The 25871-nt window shown below is 52.7% G+C and overlaps 1 protein-coding gene across 1 annotated transcript; it reads left to right on the top strand.

Moving 5' to 3' along the window:
* Window positions 1-3722: 3722 nt before the first annotated feature.
* On the top strand, window positions 3723-25702 carry Camkk1 (calcium/calmodulin dependent protein kinase kinase 1). The gene is made up of 16 exons (XM_050162793.1): window positions 3723-3843; window positions 10330-10730; window positions 11314-11361; window positions 11754-11807; window positions 12168-12219; window positions 12424-12557; window positions 12952-12988; window positions 13896-13917; window positions 15478-15566; window positions 18034-18233; window positions 20332-20385; window positions 20944-21017; window positions 21289-21376; window positions 21557-21685; window positions 22113-22216; window positions 23821-25702. The coding sequence occupies exons 2-16, from the start codon at window positions 10371-10373 to the stop codon at window positions 23891-23893; spliced, it is 1518 nt and encodes a 505-aa protein (XP_050018750.1). The 5' UTR covers window positions 3723-3843; window positions 10330-10370; the 3' UTR covers window positions 23894-25702.
* Window positions 25703-25871: the final 169 nt, after the last annotated feature.

Below are 25871 nucleotides of genomic sequence, written 5' to 3'. Positions count from 1 at the left end.
TCTTCCTGCTTTTCTTTCAAACCCTTCTGAAGATCAGAGTGCGCACCTGTGAGACACACAGTTGAGCTAAGCTTCTGAGATCCCTGTGAGCAGGCTGGTGAGGGGTGCCTGAGCCCAGCTGGGTCAGGGGGCTCACAGCAGTCCCTGAGCCCCGTCTCCGCACGGGACAGGGCACCAGCACTCTTCCAAATCCAGTGGAAGCTCTTCTCCTGGCTGCAGAGCAGTTGAGCATTCCAGAAGCAAATAAGGTTGAGAGAGGGGCTTGTTGTCCAGGAGTGAGATTTAGGGGCACTTCCACAAAGGAAGGGGGGCTTGTGGCTGGAGAGGGGGGAAGGACACATGTGAACATGCCTTCTAGCCTGGGCTCACAGCCAGCCAGGGGCTCTGAGTACCCCTACCTTGCTCTGTCTAGACCAGGTTGAATGGCACAATTTCTGAACGGCAGTTTCTTATACTGATGGGTCTGTACTGTTCAGTGTGGTAGCCACTTGCCAAGAGAGCCAATAAACACTTGGAGTCATTTAACTTTTTAATGTTTTTTTGTTGTTTTGTTTTGTTTTGTTTTGTTTTTTGAGACAGGGTTTCTCTGTAGCTTTGGAGTCTGTCCTGGAACTAGCTCTTATAGACCAGGCTGACCTTGAACTCACAGAGATCTATCTGCCTCTGCCTCCCGAGTGCTGAGGTTAAAGGCGTGCACCACCACCACCCAGCCTTTTTAATGTTTTTTTATATTTATTTATTTATTATGTATACAATATTGTGTCTATATATGCCTGCAGGCCAGAAGAGGGCACCATACCTCATTACAGATGGTTTTGAGCCACCATGTAGTTGCTGGGAATTGATCTCAGGATCTTTGGAAGAGCAGGCAATGCTCTTAACCTCTGAGCCATCTCTCCAGCCCCTTTTTAATGTTTTTTAAACAGTGCCTTGTTATGTGGCTCAAGATGATCTGAAATTCATGATCCTCTTGTTTTAGCTTCTCAAATGCTACAATCATAGGGATTCGGCTCCATATCTAGTTCTTACTTTTAATTCACCAAAATAGCTGTATGAAGCCAGTGGCTAGCAGAGAGACAGCATGGGCCAGTTGTTCTCTCAGACCTTGGCTTTCTGCCACCTTCCCCAGACAAGAACCTTCCACCCTCCTCTTTCCCAGCCCCCAAAGCCTGTGTCTCCTGACTCTTTCTTCCTGAGTGGCAGAAAAAAAAGGATCCAACCAGCCCAGATACCTCCAGCCAGGATGGCGTCCTCTCTCTCACCCTGTGGCCTGCGTGTTTTCGTCTCTTGCCTCCCTCTGGCTCAGGTTCTGCTGCAGACCAGCCTACTCCCTCTTCACTGCCACCCTTCCAGAAAGACCAGTTCATCCTTGTCTGCAACTAGCCTCCACCCCCATCACTTGCAGATGCCCTTGCTAAGGTCACTAGCAGAGTCCTTGATGTGAACTCCACAGGGACCCTTGGGCTTGCGTTGAACATTTTTCAAAGATTCCTTATAGTGGTGCCCGGTGCAGCCTCTCCTGACTTTCTGGCAGACCTGGAGTGTTGTGGAATAAGGCCTCTTGCAACTCTCACATAGCTCACCCTGTGTTCTTGGCAAGTGGCCTTTCTCCAAGAGTCTCTTAGGAGTACTGAACCTCTGCTAGGTTTGGGGTAAGAGAGATGTAAGTGAAGTACCCAGGACAGTGCCCGGTACACATGAGCACTCATTGTCTCTGGATACACACACACACACATATACATACATAGTCTTGGTGGTACAATGCTTGCTCCATGGTTGGGCACGTGGCTGCCTATAATGGAGGTTGCATTCCCATGTTCTACCTCTCGCAACTGGGTCTGGTCATGTGACAAAATCTGAACAAGAGCTGTTCTTGCAGAAGACCCAGGTTCAGTTCCCAGCACACAGGCACATACATACATACATACAGGCAAAGCATTTATCCACATAGAATAAATAATTTTAAAAATAGTTAGTGCTGATCCTTTGTTGTTCTTCTCCATCCAAAACCTTGTTGTTTTTCTCCATTCGAAAACCTGGGATGCGCATGTGATAACTGGCGCTCTGACCCCCATTCGGAACCATGAGGGCAAAGGCCATCTCCAGAGCTAGCTGGTGCAGGGGGTGGAGGGAGTCTCATCTGGAAGGTCTTTGTGGAGTAGAGCCATCATATCCACCCGGAACTGTTTCTCAAGGCTTCTGTGTGAGATTTTTGTTGCGCAGGTCTGAATTTTGATCCTCTTTGGGACGAGTGTTTTGCTCTTGGCCTTGTTTTAGTTGATCTGCTTCATCCTTCCTGTGGCTCTGCTTATGACTGTGGCCCTTGAAGACCCTCAAAACTGCCTCCTTGATATTGAGGTGTAGCTCAGCAGTAGCACACTTGCTTAGTATGCAGGGATCCCTGGATTCAATCTCCAACACTGAGAAAAAGTAAATGTCTTTGACTCAGCCTTTTCCTGTCTTCCTGCCCTATAGATCCAATCCTCCAATAGTTGGTCCTGGGGCTTCCTGGTCTCAGCACTTCTTCACCTGAATCTTTCCATAGGAACTCTTGAGATCAAAGAAGGGCTACTGACCATTCTGAGTATCCAGGAGGACATGGGAAGGTTTCCTAGTGGCAGAAGCATTGAGCCCCAAAAGACAAGTGAGGGTTAGGCAGGCTGGTGGTGAGAAGCGAGCTATGGAGGGCTTGAGGGGAGCTATAGGCAAGGTAGTGGGAGGGACCGGTGGAAGATCCTAGGAGGCAGCTGTCTGATGTTTCTGAAAACCTGTCCCGGTTGGCCCAGAAAGGCCAGTGGGAAGTGAGACCGGACAGGGTAAGAGGCCAGGGGAAAGACTGCTGGACTAGTCAAGACTGCATGTACTAGACATGACCAGTGGTCGAGCTCGGGGAGGGACAGGAGGTGGAGAGAGGTAGAGAGACTTTAGGGATCTTTAAGAGGCAGTATGGTAGAGCCTTGTGCTAGGCTGGTTGGGTCAGAAAACCTGCTACACAGGTAGGTTTCAGGAAACTCCCGGTTTCGGACTCCAGCTGGAGACAGGGACACAGGGAGACCAAGTTGGAGACAATATAGTCCTGGGTTTGAGGCAAACAGTGATGTGGGGTTCTCCAAGAGAGTAACAGCAAGATAGAACCAAGAGTCTGAGGGACAGAGTCACAACCACTGCCAAGGCCTCTTGGTCCTGAGGTGGTTCTTTCCCATTCCGTTAAGCCCAGTTAGGGGCTTGTCTCCTGCTCTTCTCCAAACCTGAGTGCCACCCTACTCCAGCACTCTGCCGGACCTCCCTCCTCCTGGTCCTCCCTACCCCAGAACACTCAACTCCAGGCCCTTCTTGCTCAGCCTCCGCCTATCCTCTCCCTGGCACGCACCGGGCCTCATCCCCCGAGGGAGGGATGCTCTTGCCTCTACAGGCCAGGACACAGGATTGAAGACTCGAGGAAAAGCACCGCACGCTTCAGACCAGGCTGAGGGGCCCACGACGTGGCCCGAGGAATTTCGGGTTCCCTTAGCCGGCCTGTCTGCGGGCGCCGGGGGCGTGACGCGTCGGGGCCCAGCCGCAGGGCCCCTCCCGAGCCGCCGCCTCCCGAGCCCGTCAAGACCCCGCCCCTCCACCCTCTGGCGGGAGGACCGGGCTCTGATTGGACAGCGCTGCAGGGCCCTGCACAGCGCAGCCTATGATAGCGGGCCGGCGCGGCGGCGGGCGGGGGAGCAAGCGCTGCCTGGAGCCGCGGCGCCGGCGGGTTGAGCGGGGCGATCCCAGCCCGGCGAGGAGGGCAGGGCGGGGCGCGCGCCGCGGGAGCGAGCCTGGCGCCCACCGTGAAGACTGTCGCGAGGTGCAGAGGTAGGGATCGGCGGCAGAGACTTGAAATGGGGAACTGGGGTGCGAACGGCTGAGCCTCTCTGTGCAGCGAACGTGTTGTAGAGGGGTGGTCTGCGAGGCCGCTTCTACGTGGGCAGCCTGGACCTAGCGTGCAGCGATCCCCACTGTGTCTCCAGGGCCAAGTCCGCGGGGTGACTCTCTGAGCCTGCATCTGTCTAAGCCAGCTATGCAGGCGCTCGGCCACCTACGTCCCTTCAGCAGATGCTGTCTGCGGGACTGCATAGGAGCCCCGCTCATGGTGCCCCGAGCCCCGGCTCTGGGTGGAGGCCGTGTCTATGCGGAGTGGGCCTGGACGGGTGCACCCACGTGTGGATCTCGGCGGAGCGCTCCTCCCACGGACCTCCCGTGAGTCTTCCGTGGAGAGCTGGGGGCGGGGTAATGAATGGGACGGATGCGGCGAGCGACTTCAGCTGCTGCGTAGTTGTTCCCTGGTTGAGGGTGGCGGAGGCGGGCTCTGCGGCTTCTGATTCTGGTGGGCACAGGATTGGTGCTCCGAAGGTGCACACGTGCACAGTGAGCTGTGTGTGATGTTTGGAGGCGGTTGTGCGTGCGTCACGTGGACACAAGAGTGTGCCTGTGGAGGTGGGGGGTGCATTTCAGGATGGAGTGGTGTATGAGCACAGGTCACAAGGACATGGGTTTACATATGTCAGGGAAGGGGTGTGTGCTTGTGCTGAGGGTGTTGCAGAATGAGCAGAGCTAGCTCTCTGTCACATGCCCTGGGTTCCAGGACTGTGTTCAGTGAGTGCCTCTTTGCCTTGGCCAGGTTCAGGATGTGAGAGAAACACACAGCTTGTGTCCTTGAAAATCCCGGGTAAAAGGAAGAGGCCAGGCCTTCTGCACATCCTTGCCTTCACCACCCAACACACTCTGTGCACAGGTCAGACTGTTCTAGACCCACACACAATCTGGGACCCCACTACTTGCTCTTTGGTCTCTCCACGCTCAATCCTCCCAGTAGGAGTGGGGCTCATCTTAAACATCATCCAACTTAATAGCTTCGCTGCTTAAGACTCCTCTGGTGTTGTGAGCCTTTTGGTTTCTGTCTACAAAGTCCCCACACCAAGCCCTGAGTCCCACTTTGGGAAGGGATCTCTCTTAGGCATAGGGTGACTGCTCCCAATCCTGCTCAGCGGTCAAAAAAAAAAAAAAAAAACTTCAGCGTCACCCCCTCCAAGAAATCCCCCCCAGGCCAGTGTAAGTGGACTTCTCCATCAGAGACCTCTCACACAGAGCACCTTCCCACCTCATGGTGCTTGCTTGTATGGGCCAGTCCCTCTGACTCTTCCCCAGATGTCCACACTGTTTACTGCCTTGCTCCTTCATATCTGCTTAGATCTTGCATCTGAAAACATGTCCTTCCTGCACTCAATAATGTTCCCCATTGTCTTATTCCTCCTGTCTTGTTGCAATAGCTGTCTTCCCAGGGTGTTCCATGTACTCTATCATGCATTCTTTACTAGTATTCTTATTTGTTGCTTCCTGACTCTGCCAGAAAGCAAACGGTGAGAGCAGGGACTTTGTCTTTGGGGGTCACTGGTTTATCTCCTAGTACCTCTATAGCAGATAGCCAATGAATAGTTGTGGCAGGAATGTATGAGTCTGGATTTTCATGTCAGGAGTCGGTGTTCCTGTCTGTTCCCCAGATTCCGAGGCCCCTGAAAAACTACTGGCAAACTCCGAACACATTTGCATGCTAGAAATCCTCCCAATAGCAGCTGGTGTGGAAGGGAGAGTGGGATACGATCTGGGGGTAGAGGGACCCCAGAGAGTAGTGAAAGGGCAGTGGAAGTCAGAGTCTGACTGTGTTATCTCCAAATCTGTGCTGTTTAAGGGGTTCAACTTAGTGAGCTCATCTAGCCAGCAGTGGGGAGATCAAAGAGGCGTCTCAAAGGAGGTGATGTCTGATCTGGTCTTCAGGCCGTGAAGCCAAGGGAGGTGTGTTCCTGGCAGAAGGCACAGCTTGTGCAAAGGCCTGGTGACACAGAGCCTTCAGCTCGGGAAGCTTGAAGTGGTGGGATGCAACCAGAGTGGAGAGTGGGTGCTGCAGGAGGTGGGAGGCTGAGAGGGGGAGGAGGAAGTAATCCCTCAGAGACTCTTGCTGTTATGGCTCAGGCTCTATGAGAGTTCAAGGAATAGTGTCCCCACTTCTGTGATGGGGGAGAGGAGGATAAACAGTAGAGGGATGATGCTGAGTTGGATGGGTCCCTGATGGAGCTGAGCCAGGGAGGGGAGGAACTCTCTGGAAAGAGGGTGGAGGCTCAGAGCTGGCATAGAAGAGGAGACCCACAGATGTCAGTTTCCACAGGTGGGTCGAGGGATGCCCTTGAGGACAGCTGCAGAGGGGGAGGCACGAGCCCACCTGGGTGTTCGGGGATCCCCGGAGGTAGTGGGAGGGCCATCCTCACAGCAGGCATCCTTAAGCATGACTTGGCACCAGACTCTTGGGTCTCCCTCAAGGGGACTGAGTCATCCTAGGCTGGGGCGGGAGCTGCAGAGGGCACCATTGCCAGCTCCCTCAGACCCTTGCTGGAAGCATAAACAGGCTACAGTGAGCCGTTGCTGAGATGTCAGGGTCACTTTGGTGCGTAGCCCACATGGCTACTACCTTCTTGCTTTCCCCTCCCCTGACACTAGTCCTTTGCTGATCAGGGCTGCTCATCTTCTGCCTGGATGGTAATTGGTCCCTGGTTCAGCCTGGCTCTGGAACATTCTAACAGAACTCAGAATGAGAGAGAGCTGAAGTCACTGGTCTCTAAAGTTACCTTAGATAGGGCTGCTTGAACCAGTGTGAGGGACAGCAGGGTTTCCTTGCTCTTTCCTCTTCTGACCTCTGTTGAAGGACCTTGCTGGATGGGGCATGTCCTCAGAAGGAGGTCAGACGAAGTGGGCTTTTGAAGCCAAGGGCTTGTGTCCATGGGAGTGGCAGACACATGGAGGGTGGGGTGCAGCTTGGAGGAGAAACCGGGGCCAAACCAGTCTGGAGCCAGGCACCTAAAAGTGGGTTGTGTTTGGTAAAGTAGGGCTCATTCTGAGTTGCTTCCAGACACACACACATTCTAGCCACATAATTACTTGGGCACAAACTGCTTCTGTGTCCACAGCTGCATCCTCTCCCTCCTAGGGTTCCCTGAGAAAGCAGGACAGTAACTGTCTTATTCACCTGTGAGAAAACTGATGCTTCAAGCATAGTGTCCTACCCCAGCGTGGTTACAGGCCTTTCATCCCAGCACTTGGGAGGCAGAGGCAGGTGGATCTCTGAATTCAAGGCCATCCCAGCCTACGGAGTGAGTTCTAGGACAGTCAGGCCTACACGGATAAAGCCTGTCTCAAAAAAAAAAAACAAAATAAAAATAAAAACAAAATGTCAGTGTTCTAGCCCAGGACACACAGCTTCCATCTGGGAGAACAAGATTTGAACGTTGCCTAATGAGGGAGGGCCTGGGACTGTTCTCTAGGCCAGTAGAGAGACCCCCTCCCTTGCCAACAAGGGTCTGTGCCCTGGGACTGGGCCTTGGTCTCAGGCTGTCTGTCCATCCTTCTGCTTATCTGCTTGACCCCTGTTTACCTGCTGAGTCGACTTCTGCAAAGCATTCTCTAGGCTTTAGTTTGTGGGGGCGGGCCAGTCTTACAAACCATCACCAGTCCCAGGCTGGTGGGACAGGTGATCTTGTGGGGAAATCCAGACTTGACCTCTGGAGTCCAGCTCCCCCGGCCCTGGCTTCACGTATCTGTGCAGGTGTATAGGGACAGAGTGCACATGATCAACTAGTAAAAGGAGCGCAGAGAGAGAGAGAGAGAGAGAGAGAGAGAGAGAGAGAGCGAGAGAGCGATTCTTGTCTGCACAGATGTACTCCTAGGTGCAGATCTGCAGTACAAGTATGAACAGCCCCAGCCTCTTCCCGTATGTTCTCTCTGGGTCAGACACAGGCTCTCACGCACACAGCTACAGGCCAGGCACAAGGCCCTGTCTCCTGGACACTCAGCAGGAACTTTGGGTCTCCCCTGCTGCTTCCCTCCAGCCAAGCCCCGCTTAGTCACCTGAATTTGATCCAGGCAAGAGGGAGGCATGGATGGAGAGTCTGACGTCACCTCTCACAACCTCCTCCCACTGCCACCCTCGCATCCATCTGTGCCCCAGCTCATCCCATGCAATCACAACTCACTTCTCTGGAGCTTGTGAGTGGCAAGCGCGGTTCTGTGGCCCGACAGGCACCAGCTTCTACACCTCACAACCACATGGGTGTGAGACTTGCCTTGCCGCCCATTCACCAGTGATGAATACCCCAAGTCATCTGCCCTCTCCACCTCTAAGAGCCAGGAAGTGGGCAGCCGGGCATCCCTGCCTGGGTGTCCAGCCAGGTAATAGTCCTTAGACTAGCCCAGGAAGGCTTCCGCATCCACTTGCTGTGTCACCCCAGAGTCAGTTTTACCCTGTCTGATGAAAGGGGGAAAGGGAGCTTAAGGAAGGTGACCTTTTAGGAGTTGTCACCTGAGGGAAATTATATGCAAATGTTATGGTTCAGGGCAGCCTGTGGTTTCTATCTGCTGGGGGCTCCCCTGAGAGCAGAGGGCAGGAACCTCTGACTGTCTTCCATTCCCTGGTGTGTCTGCTGCCTGAGGCTGATTGGGGTTCCCTCACTGAGGCTGCTTTCCCATCCATGTAATGGGAGCAGGGCTGTAGAGATCACTATGACGACCACTTGTGTTCAACAAATATTTATCAAGCTCTTCTGTGCCAGGCCCTGCTGAAGACACAAGTGATCTTATGGAGACAAAGCAGACTGAAGAACTAATCCTAGCACTTAGAACCTGGTGGCGAGGCCCGCCCTCTGGGGAATGGACGAGTGGGTGCAGGAAGAGGCTCTTCTCAGCCTTGAAGCCCCCCTCACCCTTTTTACCTGTTCCAGGGAGGCCTCTCAGAGTTCCAGCCTCACAAGTTCCCCCACCCTCTTCCTCTGTTCATGCCAGCAGCAGCTCTGTTGCCGCTGGTGCTTCCTGGCTCCCCGTCACTCAGCACATTCGATCCCAAGCAAAGGCCCTGACCCTTGCCCTGTTACAGTCTACCTTCAAGTCTGGTGGTAGCCAGGACAGCTAGGGAGGCATAGCATCCACAGTACAGAAGAGGAAGCCTGGCTTGTGGCTCCAGACCTGTGGCACGTTGGCAGCAGAGGTGCTTCCCTACCAGTGGCTAGGGCATTCCAGCCAGCCCTAGCACTTTGACAATATTCACAGTCAAGGATGGGGAGCCAAAGGTAGAATGAGAATGGCACCCATGGGACCTGTGTTCTCTGAGTTACAGGCAGGATAGAGTAAGTCACCAACAGACCGGAAGGGCAGGGGTTTAGGAGTCCACTTACTTCCTTTTCTGTGAAGATGCAGAGAGGCCCAGGAGGGAGCAATGGGTGGAGGTGGAGCCACAATGTGGGCTGTGGCAGACGTGGTTGTCCTGGTCTGAGAGTAAGTCAGTTCAGTCAGGGCCAGTTTGTAGCTAAAGGTCATGGCTGACGTGAGGGGTGGGCCTGAGCCTGGGGGTTGATTTGAGGCTCAAGCCAGGGCGACTGCTAGAAGTTTTACAGACTGAAGTAGATACAAGGTTATGTGTGAAGCCAGACCCAGGAGGCTGAAGTAGATACAAGGTTATGTGTGAAGCCAGACCCAGGAGGCTGAAGAAGATACAAGGTTATGTGTGAAGCCAGACCTGGGAGCACCTTGGCCCCAGCAGAGCAACCATAAGGAACATTTTGTCACATGGGCAGGCTGGAAGGAAAAACCAGGAGGGATACAGAAATTGCACTAGTGTCTTATGTGGCAGACCCACCCCTACTGTACCCTCTACTGTGCTGGAAGTTCTACTGGGGCAAGGACTCAGATTTGCCTTGGGGTCTTGAAGATAGTAAGAGGAGGTGACAGAGACCTGAGACCGGAGAAAATGCTCTTAAAAACAGTGAGAGGACTAGAGTGAGCGTCTGGGACATCCAGGAGGCCTTCCTGGAGGAGGTGTCTCTGGCCACAGCTCCGATGCCCAGCCTCTCTCTAGGGGCTGTGCTGTAATGCTTTGCCAGCAAGTGTGGCGACTGGCAAGCCACTGGGCTGCCTGCATGGCTGGGGCTGAACTGACCTGGAACTCTGTGCCTTGGTGTGGCTATGCCTCCAGGTCTGCCACAGCTACCTGTCTTGACTGCAGAGTCAGTTCCGTTGCACTTCTCCATGAAGCCATCAGGGCAGAAGTGTCTGTACCTGTGTCACAGGCAGGGGCACCGGGGGCTAGAGGGCTGGCATGCGTCAGAGCCAGGTGAGCTACCAGAAATGCCTGTGTTTATGGGCTAGCATATCAGGACAAGGGAGCAGCCAGGAGGGAGGTCGATAGCTCAGTGGCTATTGTAGGAAAAGGGTCTCAGCCCCATCCACTTGCCTGGCTAGGAGTGACACTCTCTCCTCTCTCAGGTTCCCAGCGGGGTTGTTCAGAAGATCCACTGACCGAAGTGATGGAGAGTGGCCCAGCCGTCTGCTGCCAGGACCCTCGGGCAGAGCTGGTCGATCGGGTGGCAGCCATCAATGTGGCCCACTTAGAAGAGGCAGATGAGGGCCCAGAGCCTTCCAGGAATGGTGTGGATCCTCCGGCCCGGGCCAGAGCTGCCTCTGTGATCCCTGGCAATGCTTCAAGACCCACCCCAGTGCGGCCCAGCCTCTCAGCTAGGAAGTTCTCCCTGCAGGAACGGCCAGCTGGAAGCTGTCTGGAGGCCCAGGTCGGGCCTTACTCTACAGGACCTGCCACTCACATCTCTCCTCGGGCCTGGCGGAGACCCACCATCGAGTCTCACCGCGTGGCCATCTCAGACACGGAGGTTGGTGAAATGGAGTTAGGTAGGAGTTGTTCATGGGCTTGCCAGGAAACTTGGGGTTTTCTTGCCCACCATCTGGCCCATCTACCTAGCTTTCTTTGGTTTGCATACTTTGAGAGCTGAGAAGCCCACTACCTAGCAGCGGGCTTCTTCCTAGGCTACCTCCTGCCTTCTTCCTGCTCTCGGCCCAGGCATAGGACCCTCTCCTGTTCCTAAGAAGCCTTCTTAGAGCTTTGGAAATAGGTCACGGACGTCCTTACCCTGCATCATCCCAAGCTCGAGCCATAAGACTTAAAAACTACAATGGCTTCCAGTTTCTGATCTTTCATGAGCTTGGATCTGAATGTGAACTTGGGTAGTTGGTGGGAGCACAGCCCAGCTAGGGCTTCACCCTGCATATTTTCACGTAGTGCCCCAGGCTTCTTATCTCTCGGGGTGGGGATGCTTCCCTCCAATCTTCCCTGATCTAAACTTGAAAGGCTGGTGAGAGCTGTGGGGGTGGAGGGGTCTGGGAAGTAGGGCTGGGCCCTGAACAGTCAGTCTCCCCAGATGGACGAGCTGTCCTCGATGCTCCCCTCTCTCCTAGGACTGTGTGCAGCTGAACCAGTACAAGCTGCAGAGCGAGATTGGCAAGGTAAGACCGGGGCAGGACTTGAGGGGTGGACTGTAGAATGCTTTCTGAGCATCCTTCTTCTCCCTCTGATGGGACTGGGGAGCAGAGCCAAGAATACCCCAGCCTGATTGGGAGATTACCAGAGGTGGGTGGAGGTGATTTCTGACTCCTGACTCCCAGGGTTCTTGATGGAGATTAGGGGAAGAAGAGGCTACATGGGGCGGTGAAGCAGGAAGTGGTTCTCAGGGCATAGGGGTTCCTTCCTCATCTCTCGGAAATGTGAACCCAGGAACCAGGTGGTAGGCGATAGGATGGGGTTGGAGTGGGGCCCGGACTGTCAGGCCTGCCATTTCCTGAGCTAGACCCAGAGAGAAGGTGGCTGGGTTGTGGGACTGACCAGTGACTGTCTGCAGGGTGCCTACGGTGTGGTGAGGCTGGCCTACAACGAAAGTGAAGACAGACACTATGTGAGTCTGGGGCTGGGAACGGGTGTGGCTCCGTAGACCCCAGACGCCTGAGTAGTAGGGAGAAGTTGCTGGGGAAAGAGGCTAGAGTTACCTCTTACTGGGGAGCTTCCTATTCCTGGGGTGTGCTAATAAGCTTCCTGTCCCTTGTGGGTACACAAGCAGAGGCTGATTTCCTCTGAAGGGAGAACAGGGGGATGGCCTAGACTCAACTATGGCATAGCAGCCACATACCTATAACCACATGCTCAGTGCCAATGGCAGCTGCCAGTGTGCCCATCTGTACTACAGGCCCCATGTAACCAGCTCCTTCTAGCCCCTGGCGGCTGCACACATGTGGTATCTCTGTTCCTTTCTCCATAGGCAATGAAAGTTCTTTCCAAAAAGAAGTTACTGAAGCAGTATGGCTTTCCTCGTATGTATGCCTTGTGTTTGGGAGCTGGTAGGCTGGGGGCAGAGGAGGAGGGAACCGTCCCTAACTGCTTTTGGCTAGGAGTAGGGGTGGAGGGTAGGAAACAGGAGGAATGGCCTGGGAAAAGACTGGACTTGGTGAGCTGGATCTCAACCCTGTGAGGGTCTTTCTCCTAGACCAGCATCTTAACTTGCTTTTTGATCACAGGCCGTCCTCCCCCCAGAGGGTCTCAAGCTGCCCAGGGAGGACCAGCCAAGCAACTGCTGCCCCTGGAGCGTGTGTACCAGGAGATTGCCATCCTAAAGAAACTGGATCATGTGAATGTAGTCAAATTGATCGAGGTAGGAGGGATGGCAAGGATACTGGAGCCTGGTGGGTGGGTGGGGCAGGTGCTCAGCCTACCAGGGCCTAGGAGTGGGTGAGGCACTGGGGACAGACTAGCTTTGGACAGACCTGTGAGATACCAGGGGCAGTTCAGGCTGGTGGTCTGGGGTGTTCTTGCTGAGGATGAGGAGCAGTTCCTGAATCCCTTCTCCATCATGGGGGAAGAAGGACCCAGTGTTATATGGAAGGCCGGTCAGTGATACTGAGTCCCGTCTGTCGGTACCTGTACAGTTCTTGCTCTGTGTCCAGCATAGCTGCAGGGCACAGTAGGGTCATTAAAGAACAGGAGGCCTGGGTTTCCCAACCCGTTCCTCCTCAAGCCCTGTGCCCATGTTTGCTTCTTCTGCCCAGGTCCTGGATGACCCTGCTGAGGACAATCTCTATTTGGGTGAGTGACCCCGCTCATTCTTACAGTGCCTCAGCAAGCGCTGGTCCCAGGGAGGGCTCCCCAGGGACACACAGGATGTTCAGGTGGCCATGTCCATGCCCGGACCTGTCTCAAGCCCTGGATTCCTGGCACAACACTGCAGGATGAGACTTAGATTAATCAGATTCAGTGACCATTTCTGGGCCCCTCTCCCTGCTCGGAACCAGTCCCAGTTAGCATGGTTCTTCACTTAGTAGGTATGAGAAGCTGGCTGAGTCAGTGAGCTTGGGGACCCTGCCTCAGGTTTCTCACCTATAAAATGGGACGATAGGGTTGGGAGTGTAACTCAATGGTAGAACACTTGCCTAGCATGCTTGAGGCACTGGACTCAGTATCCAGCCCTTCAAAAATATGCTAGTTATAATAATAAAATGAGATAACGATGATATGTATCTCATAGGGTTGATGTCAAGAAACGTGCACATTTGTAATTATCTTTATTAACATGAATGTTATTATTTAAGTTCCTTATGCTGATTGTGACTTAGGCTTTTTCTGGAGGAGGTTTGGAGAAATGGGATAGGAGGGCTGGAGGTGAAACTCTAGACGTTGCCCAGCATGAGCAAGACCCTGTGTTTCAGGCCGGCACAGAAAGGGGGTGGGGCCGGAGAGCTGGCTTAGGCATCAAGAGGCCAGGCTTTAATTAGGAGTGTTACCACGTCTGCCCCTTCCCAAGCCTCTGGTCCTCCCTGGGAAAGGGGTCCATACTGACAGTTCCACCTAGCCCTGAGGATCAGGTCAGGCAGGATCCACAGCGAGCCCTCCCCCGTCTGTCCTGTCCCCTCGCCTCTCTCTAGAACAGGGAGGGACCTTGGCACTGGCTGTCCTACAGCCTTACGACACCTTCCCTTCTCTTCTTTTCTTTCAGTGTTTGACCTCCTGAGAAAGGGGTGAGTTCCCCGTCCCAGTCAGGCAGGCCATCTCTAATCCAGGTCTCCCTATCCTCCCCTTTGTCTCCCTGCCCAGGGGCCAGCTAGTGTAAGAGAAAGCCGAGCTGTGCACCTGCCCTCGGAAACTCTTGCCTCAGGGGTAAATAAGAGACCTGGGACGTTCTATGAAGGCTGGTGGGGGTTGTGGAGGCTGGGGGAGTCAGGCTGGGAGAGGGGTGGGCTTAGCGCCAGACCTTGAAAAACTAGGAAGGTGTTTGGATGGAAGCGGGGGAAGTGTAGATGTGGGATATAATTCATGCTTGTAAGTGAAGTCACCGAGGGTTCTCTGAGCTTTACTACCAACTCAGGATTATTGGGGGGGGGGGGCAGAATGCCAAGGATCAGAGAAGGGCATACTTGTTGTGAAGCCTGGTGTTCTAACACTGTTTGCCCTGTTTGATCTATCAGAACATTTGCAGAGCAGCTGGTATAGACTAGTGGGCACAGGACCCGAACCCCTCACTGCCAGTCCTTGAATGAAGGCTGAGAACTATCCCTTTGCCAGTGCTTTCTTGAAAGACAATATATATATATATATATATCCTGCACTCAAAACAAGAAGTAAGTAGGGACTGAGCCTGTAGCTGAGCTGACAGAGTGCCTAGCATGTGCTAATCCAGGGGTTCACTCCCTAGCACTACGTCAAATCAAGGGTGGCAGCTAACACCTGCAGTCAAGAGCTGGAGGCAGGACGATCAGAAGTTCAAGGTCATTCTTAGCTACCATAGTGAATTGCAGGCCAGCCTGGGCTACATGAGACCCTGTTTCAAAACAACAAGGATATGGTTATTTTTTGGGTTTTTTGGAGACAGGACGTCACTATTTAGACTTGACTGAACTTGAACTCATGGGTGATCTTCCTGTATTAGCCTCTAAAGTGCTGGGTTTACAGGCACTTGCTATAACACCAGGCTGTTTTTTGTTGTTGTTTTGTTTTGAGACAGGGTTTCACTATGTAGTTCTGGCTGCCTAGAACTTGCTGTGTGAAGTAGGCTGGCCTCCAACTCATGGAGAGCCTCCTGCCTCTGCCTCCTGAATGGCTGGGGTTAAAGGTGTGCACCACCATGCTAGGTTTAAAAATAAAAGTTTGTATTGTTGTCCATATCTGTGACTGATAATTTGGAAAGGTATGCAGATCTTTTTTTACATGCTATACATTCTGAAACATTCTATTTCAATAGAAAAAGAAAAGCAGACCTTTCTAATTGATTTCATGACTCTTGGGTCTGAGTCCACTGTTTTCAAGCTATTGATTTAAATGGCACTTTTGTAATTATTTGGTTAAACTTAATTCTTGCAAGAACTACAAGCCAGTGGAAATGTGGCTAAAGCTACCTTGAAAATATGATTGAAAGGGGCTAGATAGGTCACAACTTTTTAGCATATGGGAGAAGCTGGTATCTTGAGGTCTCCAAACCCTTGGGCACCAGGCTGCTCCCCGTAGGGCCCCTGTTCCTCGGTCCCTGTAGCCATCTCTACTCCTGATTCTGCTGAACAGCCCCCCTCCTTTCTTCCCCACAGGCCTGTCATGGAAGTGCCCTGTGACAAGCCTTTCCCGGAGGAGCAAGCTCGCCTCTACCTACGGGACATCATCCTGGGCCTCGAGTACTGTGAGTGAGATTGTCTGCCCACTGGGACTGGAGCTAGAGGACATAGGAGCGGGCTGTGCCCACGCTAAACAGCCATTGAGCCCTTTCTGTCAGTCAGCGCTGGTCTACCAATCAGCTTTAGTGGAGACGGGGGCGGGGAGGCGTGGGTGGAGCCACAGCAGTCTTCACTGGGCATGCGCTAGGTCCTTTGCCGAGCCTTCTATTCACTGTTTGTCTCTGGGTGTTCTTCTGTCTTGGCCTGTTCTGTTGGATTCTATCCAAACTTCCCCTCTGCGCAGGGCGTCAGGAGTTGTGGGATGGAAGAGATTTGTGTCCCGCTGCTTAGGGAAGAGCGTGTCCTGGTGTGGTGCCTGTGGCGATGGTCGGTGGGGAAGCCCTAAGGCAAGAGCTCAGGGGTGCATAGCTTCTGTGCGAGAAGTACATTCTCTCATTCATTTATTTCATTCATTCACGTCACTCACTCACGCGCACCTACTTGGGCCACACAGATGATGGTCTAGGGCCAGGGGAGCTCTGCCCAGGAGCGGCAGGTGGGAGGCGCAGGTGCTGTGGAGGCTTTCTGAAAGAGGCCACATGAGATCAGGTTCTGAAGGAAGAAGAGTGGGATTTCACCAGTCAGCTTGGAGGGTTGATGGTGGGAGAGCCAGTCAGGCAGAGGAGGGAGAGGAATGAGGCTGTACTGTTTGAAGATTGGTGTTCAGTCTGGATGGTGCGCCCAGGAGGCGGGGCCTGGTGGCTAGAGAACAGTGGTGCTGGAACTCTGTTCAGGCCTCACGTTGAGGACTGGAAATGTCTCTGAGGAAGACTTTCTGACTAAATCCTGCCCGTATTGTGAGGTCCTGAGGGCTCTGAGCAGGGCAAGGCCTGACAGGATTTGCTTCTTAGAAAGCTCTGTCTGGCAGCTGTGTGGTGGCTGGATAGGGTGCGAGAGGCAGCCAGCTGGCCAGGGGCAGGCTATTTCCACAGCTCAAGTGACAGATGGTGAGGTCAGGATTAGGCCAGTAGCGATGGCGTGTGAAGGAGGTGGGGTGGCCGGTGTGGGGCGACTGATTGGTCTAGGAAAAGGCGGGCCCTCAGAAACCTAGGGTTCTGACCTGAGGTGGGAAATGGGGGTGCTGCCCATCTCTCTCACACCTTAGCTGGACTTGCTGTGAGCAAATTCTCCCTCCCTAAGTGAGGTGTGACCCATAGTAACACTGGGCATCTTTCTACTTCTGAGTCTTTCCAGTGTCAGATTAATGCTCTTTTTTTTTTTACATATAGGGAAACTGAGGCACACAGAGGCACGTGTTTAATACAGACTCCAGCAAGGGTCTATAGTATAGGACGGATGGGCACATTTTATCTTTGGTCTGTTGGTCTAGTCAGCTGCAGGAACAGCTCTTCCGGAGCTTGGCTCCACCCCCTTCCTTTTCTGGGTCCTTCTCTTCTGCTGAGGGCCTGTCTGCCATCGCCTAACTCCACTTCAGAAGCATGCTAATCTAGGGATCTAGGGTACAGCCTCCTCAGGGCCCAGCTGATCCTAATGAGGGGAATCTCTGGGGTAAGTGTTAGCACCAGGGGCTGGACAGGTGGAAAAAGAGCCTCAAAGACTTGTGATTCTGGTCCTGTGGAGGGACAGTCGGAGCTGGTGAGAAAGACCCAGATGATGGAGGCAGGTACATTAACATAGACACTGAGAGGCAACGCACGCATGCACGCACACATGTACGCATGCACATACACTCGAGCACATTTTTCTTTCTTTTTAATTTAGGGATCACTATACAGCCCAGGCTGGCCTCCACCTCCTTATCTACTGCAATCTCTTAAATACCTCAGATTATGGTGGATGACAGTGTGTAACATTATACCCAGCTTGGATTACTTTCACCTTGGGCTCCCATGACTACTTGCTCTGAGGCCCAGAGAAGGAGTTGAGGTGGTTTTTGGAATCAGGAAACAATAGGGGAAGAACATGGAGTTTCTTTTTTCCTTTCCTTTTCTTTTTTGAGACAGGGTCTTGCTGTGTAACCCAAGCTGGTTTAGAATTTGCAATCTTTCTGTCTCAGGTGAGATTACAGGCATGTATCACTACCTGGCTGGAACAGGAGTTTTCTGTTTTGCTGGTGATAAGGTTGTAGACAGGTGTCAGCTTCTGATATTGAGATGTATATTTGTTGGACATCCACACACATCCAGAGCCTGAGTTTCCTCTGACCTCCTCAAGAGCAGGAAATGTATTGTTTGTTGTGGAAAGCATACTGATTTTGGAGTAAAAAAAAAAAAAAAAAAACTCCCCAAATTCCCCTCCATGTCTTCACTTGCATAATGGAGCAGGTGGGCCTGCTGTCATCTCCTGAGATTCTCCCCTAAGAGTGGATGTGGGCTGGGATGCAACAGCTTGCTTCCTAGGCTGGGTGAAGGCAAGAGAGGGACCCTGGGCAGCAACCCCCCAGGCTTGCATATCACCTGTTTCTCTTTGCAGTGCACTGCCAGAAGATCGTCCACAGGGACATCAAGCCATCCAATATACTCCTTGGGGACGATGGGCATGTGAAGATTGCGGACTTTGGGGTCAGCAACCAGTTCGAGGGGAATGATGCTCAGCTATCTAGCACAGCCGGGACCCCAGCATTCATGGCCCCTGAGGCCATTTCTGATTCTGGCCAGAGCTTCAGCGGGAAGGTGATTCTCAGGGCCTGGGCTAGGTTGGGGTTCAGGTAGAGGGGCAGAGCAGCTTGCAGTGGGGTGCCACTTTGCAAGCTGAGGGTTCTAGGCTTCTTGCACTTGGAGAGTGGCATATTTGCCTTCCCTGGAGCCCAACACATACTCCAGGTATGGCTCCTTTCATTTCCTAGCAAATGGTTACAACCTCACTTGAATCTGTTACTGCTGCTTGTCTATGTGAGGCTCTGTGCTGGACTTTGGGACAGGCAGAACCAGAATAGCCCCCTTCATATCCTTCTGCATGGTGATGAGGGCTGAGAGTCATGGTCCAAGGAAGGTGGAGGCTTCCTCGGGTCCTGGACATAGCAGGGTCTAGAGTGGGCCATGAAAAAAGAGAATTTAAGGTAGAGGCAGAAGATTGAGAGGCATAGGGTTAGGTGGGGTTTAGACTCTTATGTGGCCAAAGGTAGTTATGAATGCAGCCTAACACCAAAATGTAAGCTTATTTATAATAAAGGAGAGAGAGAGAAGGAGAGAAAGTGTGAGAGTTTGTAACTTGGTTGCATGGTTTTCTAGAAGTGCTGCAGCATCAACCATGCCTGTGCCTGGTTTATAGGGGTTGAACTTCTTATCTGGGCTGGGCACATTGCTCAGTTGTAGAACATTTGCTGTGTGTGTGCACATTGGGGTTCACTTCCCAACCCTAAAACAAAAAAAAAACTATAAGGATTTTTAATTTTGTAATTCTAAATTCACTGAAAAGTTTTACGAATAGCATAAAGGAATACCATGTAACTTCTGAGATCAGTATTTTATGTTATGCTTGACTTGCATGCACGCCAGTGTGTGTCTGGTGCCAGCAGAGGCCAGAAAGGGCATTTAATCCCCTGGAAATGGAGGGACAGAGAACTGTGGGCCACCACGCGAGTGCTGGGAACTGAACCCACATCCTTTGGAAGAGTGACCAATGCGCTTAACCTCTGAGCCATCTCTCCATTCCCTTATGTAACTTTTTAATCCAGATTCATCAGCTTTGTCACATAAGCTTTTTCATTCTTTATGTTTCTGCATATTCCTGTTACATTTTTTCTGAGCCATTCAGAAGTTCACTTTGAGACAGTGTATCTGTTTAGTGGCTTTCCTAGGAGGGAGGACATTACCTTACATAATTTGGTTCAGTGACCAAGGTCAGGAGTCTGTTTGTTTTTGGTGGGAGGAGCTCCATCAGGCTCACTTGTCACATCTCCTTAGAGTCCTCTGATCTGAAGGAGTTCACCCCCCTCCTTTTCTGGGGTGAGGGGTGGGGGCAAGGCTCACATATCCCATGCTGCCCCAGAACTTGCTGCACAGCTAAGAATGACCTTGAATTAGTGAGTCTCCAGCAGCTGCCTCCCAAGTGTTGGTTTGCAGACACTGCTCTCCTGTGTTCTCCCCACCCTCCCGCTTCTTGGCCTCTCTCTCTGTCATTCTGACCTTGATGTTTTGAAAAGCAGCCTGATGTCCTGTAGTTTGCACTAGTGTTCCCTGGTTGGATTCTAATGATGATGCTGATGGTGATGATGAGGAGGAGAGTGGTTGTCTACGTTGGGGGCTGCACATGTGAGGAACCTATGAGGAGCCCCACCTGGGTCTGAGAGGAGTTGTAGGTGGGCATGGGGGTAGGGTGGGCAGGTGGCAGGGGTTGCTTTCCTCTGGCACTGGAAGTAGTTGCACAGTAGCTGAAGTGAGAACCTCTTGAAACCAGAGCAAGTGACTGAGCGTAAGTTCAATATATCCTGCTATTTTGGGAGTACATCTGTGTCACGGAGGCGGCAGATGACCCCATGGATGAAATATGGCTTGGAACCCGCTGAGTTAGAAGCAGTGTCTCTTTTGGCTTGTCCCTAGAAAGTCCACAGCCCCAGGAGTTTTGAGTTCTGTTCTAGTCATTCTTTTGATCCTCCGGTGATCAGCACGATCCAGCATACAGCAAGCCCTAGAGAGTGCTGGCAACTGCCTGCCTGGGGAAGGAGGGTCCCTGCAGGGCTCTTCCACAGCCTGGTAAAGCTGGATGGGGGTGGGGATGAGGTGGTGGAGGTGTTGGCCATGTTTACTATGTGAATTTGTTTCTTTCTAGGCTTTGGATGTATGGGCTACTGGGGTCACCTTGTATTGCTTTGTCTATGGGAAGGTGAGTCCTGAGGCTCCTGCAGAACTGACTCTGATCTAAGGAGCCAGGAGTGGATGACACTTGCAGGACCTTCTTTTGTGTCCCTAGATAAAATAACTTTTGAAAAAGCCCACCAGGGCCAGGAAGGTTGAGGGAGGAGAGGGGTTTTGTTTCTCTTTCTCCCCTCTGGGAAGGACTGAGTAGAAAGAATCCTGGGATAGCACACATCCAGGAGGAGGTCATATCAAGATTCCTGCCCATAGGTTCTTTGGCTCTGGTGACCACACTTAAGGAGGCAGGGGGATCTCAGTGAACAGGTTCTCAAACCCCAGACCCTAGGGGAGTGCTGCAGGCAGCTTCACTTAAAGCTGGTGGCAGATGCAGCCAACTTCATTCTCTAGTGACTCAGCTGCTCAGTTCAGCTTACTGCGTGAGCCCTTGCTGTGTGCCCTGAACAAGTTAGATGGGGCCCTTCCCATCTGCTGGGGTGGGGGTGGGGCATAGGCTGCCTCCCACCCCTGGCCCCCTGCAGTGTGGATCAAGGCCGACCTCCTGTCTGTCTGTCTCTTCTTCCTGCAGTGCCCATTTATTGATGAGTACATCCTGGCCCTTCACAGGAAGATCAAGAATGAGGCCGTGGTGTTCCCTGAGGAGTGAGTTGGCCATGCTGGGGACCATGGAAGCTCCTGCCCACTCCTGGGGAGGGTATCTGAACTTCAGCAGAGCGCTTGCCCCGTGAGGGTTCCATTTTAGCCTTCAGAGTTACCGTGGGGGTATTGATCCCTGGGAGGAGCCTGAGCAGATGGAGGGGCTCCTGTCCTTCCATTTGAGGAATGTGGTTAGGGTTATTCCTGGTCCCAAGGAGGGAAGAAAGGGGCCCTTGTCAATGGTAGCATCCTCACCCCTTGCCTTCCCTCTGCCTAGGCCAGAGGTCAGCGAGGAACTAAAGGACCTGATCTTGAAGATGTTAGACAAGAACCCTGAAACAAGAATTGGGGTGTCAGATATCAAGGTGGGTCTGGTCCAAGGTCTCAGTGTCCCTTTCCAGAGGAACCTACACTGGGACGTGTATGTTGGGTTTGGGGTTTGAGGGTCAAGGAGTCCTTCAAGGTCAATGCTAGGGATGCTTGGGCACCCTTGCTGGTTGGTATGACTGTGACCCGGATCCCTCCCCATCTCCTGGGCTCTACAGTTGCACCCTTGGGTGACTAAGCATGGAGAGGAGCCCCTCCCCTCAGAGGAGGAGCACTGCAGTGTGGTGGAGGTGACTGAGGAGGAGGTGAAGAACTCAGTGAAACTCATCCCCAGCTGGACCACTGTGGTAAGAGGGGGAGGGGAGGATTCTCTTGTCTTAACAGTGTGTGACTACTGCCTGGGACTTGCTCTGCTCTTGGTTTTTGAGGGAACAGTGGGGCATCAGGTCCGTCAACTGAGGGGCTGTGGAAGCCTTTCTCTATTGGAGTCTAATGGAGAAAGGTCACCTTGTTCAGTTGTGGCAGAGACCTGAGGCTTGGTGAGGGCCATGGCAAGAAGCAGCAGCTCCTTCCATGCATGCGTTGGGTGAACTGGCCCTCTTCCCTAGGTACCACGTTGGTGCCTAGGCATGACAGTGAAAGACTTGGAGATATGGTTTAAGGCCCCCATCTGTCAGTTAGACCACGCCCTACCCCCAAAAGCCACCTGCTTGCCTAGGCTAGGACTGGGTGTTCAGGCCTGTTCTGCATACTGACTTGGGCTCCGCTCCCCAGATCCTGGTCAAGTCCATGCTGAGAAAGCGTTCTTTTGGGAACCCATTTGAGCCCCAGGCACGCAGGGAAGAAAGATCCATGTCTGCGCCGGGAAACTTACTGATGTGAGTACAGTGTGCTAAGACATGTGGGTTGCTCCCTGGGCAGACATGTGGCACCGAGACACATCCCTGACTAGTGTGAGACTGTCCTAGAGCCTGGGGATATATCCACATTTCAAAGCAGCACTCTGTTTGCAGCCCTGCCCAGGCCCAGTGTTCTTCACGCACACACTTGCTCAGCCCTTCCTAAGTTAAAAGTCTGCAGACAGATCAGGTCTGCTCCCTACCTAAGGCTGGTGTCCGTGGAGAAATGGCCACTTTCCCTGACCCCAGGCTGGCGGTTTGATGCCCCTGTGAATGGCCCATGTCATCCACAGCCAGCACTTTGTGAGTGTTTGTCTAGCGAGTCCATGGGGACAGGCTAACTGACAAGGCCAGGAGAGAAGAACCCCTGTTCGGTTAGGAGTCCCTATTTTGAACCATATGTATGGGTTCGCCACTTTGTGGGAGAGGCCAGAAAAGCAGTTCTCTGAACACTGAGTGTGGCGTCCAGGTTTTCTGCTGTAGTCAAGGTCATTTGCCAGTTAGAGGTTGTTCACAGATCTTCAGAGAGAACTGTGAAGCGTTGTGTCCCAGAGCATCATGGTCCTAGGGCAGTTGGGTACCTCTCCGGGCTGTGAAGGGAGCTCCAGGGAGAACTGTACTTTTGGCTTGCCCTGTGCTAAAGGCATTTTCCCATGGAGGTGAGCGTGGACCTTGTGTGGGTGCCCGTGGGCCTACCTACCCTTCCAAGGAGTGTGAGGTGGGCCTGGGAGAGCAAATAGCGACACATTTCCTGACTCTGTTTGAAGTAGTTGATATCGGGGGCCCTGATGCTGGAGTTAGGCCTGACGGGCAAGCTGGGACAGATTTGAGCGTAAAAGGGAGTCCATTCATGAGTATGTAGGGACAACCATCTGAATCAGTGCATTAAACCGAACTTAGGGCCACTCCAGCTCAGTGCCTGTATCTCGGCGCCCCCTGGTGGTAGAATGAAGCGGTTACTGCTTACATACAGGTCTTGCTTCCAGTTTGTTCCCTGGAACTGTACAACAAAAACGAGGATAAAGTACATTTTAACATCAACGATGACCTTAGGGTCCTCGGTAGACTCAACTCTTTTTTTTTGCATTTTGTGGTATTTTTAGTTCAGTTCTATGAGATTTATCCTTTGATCGGATATTTTTAATGATTGGGAATTGGGGATGCATGATAAGATTCAGGAATCTGTTGAATAATGGAATTCCAAGACTGATGATAACTCCACCCTGTGAACAAGGCAAAGAAAGGCAGGATGAAAGGTCTTCTGCCCACTGGGGCCCAGTCAAGGTCAATGTGGAAGACCTTTGACCTGGCCTGTACTCCTGGGATAACAGGAAGTCATCTGGGTCAGATCGAGAGGCTCCTGAGAGGTTTAGATTTCATCCCAGAGCAGTGGGGAGCCACACAAGGGTTGTGGGTTGAGGCTGAGGTCAGGGGGATGGAAGAGCTCCTAGGGAAGCCTAGTGTGGAGTGAGGGTGTGAAGGGCTGTAGAATAGCCATTCTTATGCCAAGTATGTGAGAATCCCCGGCAGCGCGTACACATTCTGACTCCTGAGATCCCTCTGCCTCTGGTGTTTCCTAACAGAAAAGAAGGATGTGGAGAAGGGGGCAAGAGCCCGGAGCTTCCCGGCGTCCAGGAAGACGAGGCTGCATCCTGAGTCCCTGCATGTGCCCAGGGCCACCGTCAGCATGCTCATTCCGCGCCTCCAGAGGCCCACCGTCCTCATGCAATAGTTGCCCCTGCAGGCAGGGTCTGGGGACTGCGGCCCCTCTCCCGGCCCCCCTCCTCCATTGTGCTGCATGACCTGCGCACAGGCACATTCATGGACAGAATTGGAATGTGTATCATTTGGGGCTTGGGGTTCCCGGTTCTGTCTGTTCTGATCCATCTTGTGGGGAAGCCTGGAGCCCACAGAATATTAGAAACCCTACCTGACTGGCTGGTGAGGCCCGGGGCAGAAGGCAAGAGACCGAAATGGCAGATGAAGGCCTGGTGGGCTGTATCTCAGAGCACTCTTAGAGGGCGAGTTGGGCCTGCCTAGCTGCCGCACCACAAGGAAGGGCGATTGCCTCACCTCTGTGTGGAAGGTGCCGAGTGCTTGTCTACTCAGATCTCTAGCACGGATGCTGCAAATAGTGACTTGTTCCTGGGAGAGGACTGGGATTGGAGAATTCCGGTACCTCTTTTGTTGTCTTTTACCTGAAGGCTAGGGTGGGAGCAGCTGTTGTGGGGAACATCTTCTTCCAGCTTTGGGTAGTTCCTGGTGCATTGTTTGGCAGTCACGTGGACCTGACACTCATGGACTGTATTTTATACTCGGCACTAGCCGGAAAAAGGGCTGAACTGAATCCAGCTCAGAGCATAGGCCTGAGCCAGGAGCAGCGCACCTTCCCTGCCTACCTCCCTTCTTCCCTACGGATCTTCAGAGCCAAGGTTGCAGAAGAGACATCAGGAGTGACACTGAGGGCCACGGACTCTCAGAACTGTGGCCCTGCAGATGTGGAAGTAACTGGGATCTAGGCTCTGACCCTACAGTGGCTTACCCATCACATGCCTATGATGGAGGATGAACTGCCCAGATGGGAGACCCAGCCAGATGAGGGACCCTACCGGATGCACACCCTATCAGGCAGGTGGCCCTTCTGCCAGTTGCTTCAGCAAAGAACATCAGTCAGCCCATGCAGGGCGGAGCTGCACACTTGGGACAAACATATGTGGACAGTGCCCTTCCGAAGCCAGTGTCAGCTCTCTGGATTCTGGTATCGTCTGGCTATTCTAATGTTTACTGACAATGCTCATAGAGATGGGTCTCCAAAGGGAGATGAGCAGGACTCAGGTACCCCTGCCCTGAAAGCATCCCACGATGAATCCCAACTGCCCACATGGGTTTCAGAATGCAAGAGGTCTAGACCTGAAAAGAGGGAGGCTTGGGAGGGAGCACTGAGTTCCAGTGCATCTCCGTGCCAATGGGTGTACATTGCGCCTTCATGTGCACATGTGTGTGTGTGCCCATCTGCTGTACACAGCACACTTGCATGTCTCGTACTGGCACATGCACCTGTAATATACTTTCTACATCTACTTAAGCCTAGGGGCAGAGGGGAGCCCATTGTCATTGGGCTCCCATTTCAACCCAGCTCCTCTTCACTAAGGCAGCCAGTATAACCCAGGGCTTAAAAACAAATCATCTAAACATATCTCTAAGAATACTTTTATAGAGTGAACGAGAGGCTGTCATTAAATAAATAGCAAGGAGTCAGGGAGCTTTGTGAAAGCGACCGACCCACTTGGGGAGAAGTTTGGAACTGGGCGACTGATCTCACTGTCCCCAGCAGGAAGGCATGTTCGCTGTCACTGTTGCCGAGAGCTTTGGTTGGCATTGGTTTTGAATGTAGCACCAAGTGAACAGACTCCATAAGAGTGTTTTAAAAACCAACTTCTTAGGAAGTGAATTAAAGACAATAAAAAGCCCTTTGTTAAGTTAAAAAAAAAAGGCGTTGTTTGTCTTCTGTCTCCAGACGTGTGTTTTTCTTGTTACAGCTGACTTGGCTTGATCTTTTCGAAGACTCTGAGGCACTGGAGGCCCTTGAGCAGCATGGCAGGGTAGTAAGAGGTCGGGAGAGGGGAGGTGGAAG

The sequence above is a fragment of the Alexandromys fortis genome, unplaced genomic scaffold (genome assembly GCF_014885135.2).
Source record: "Alexandromys fortis isolate MF-2015 unplaced genomic scaffold, M_Fortis_MF-2015_v1.1 scaffold_84, whole genome shotgun sequence".
Taxonomy (NCBI): Eukaryota; Metazoa; Chordata; class Mammalia; order Rodentia; family Cricetidae; genus Alexandromys; species Alexandromys fortis.
Note: the sequence above shows the minus strand (reverse complement) of the source record. Positions and strands in the feature narration are given on the sequence as shown.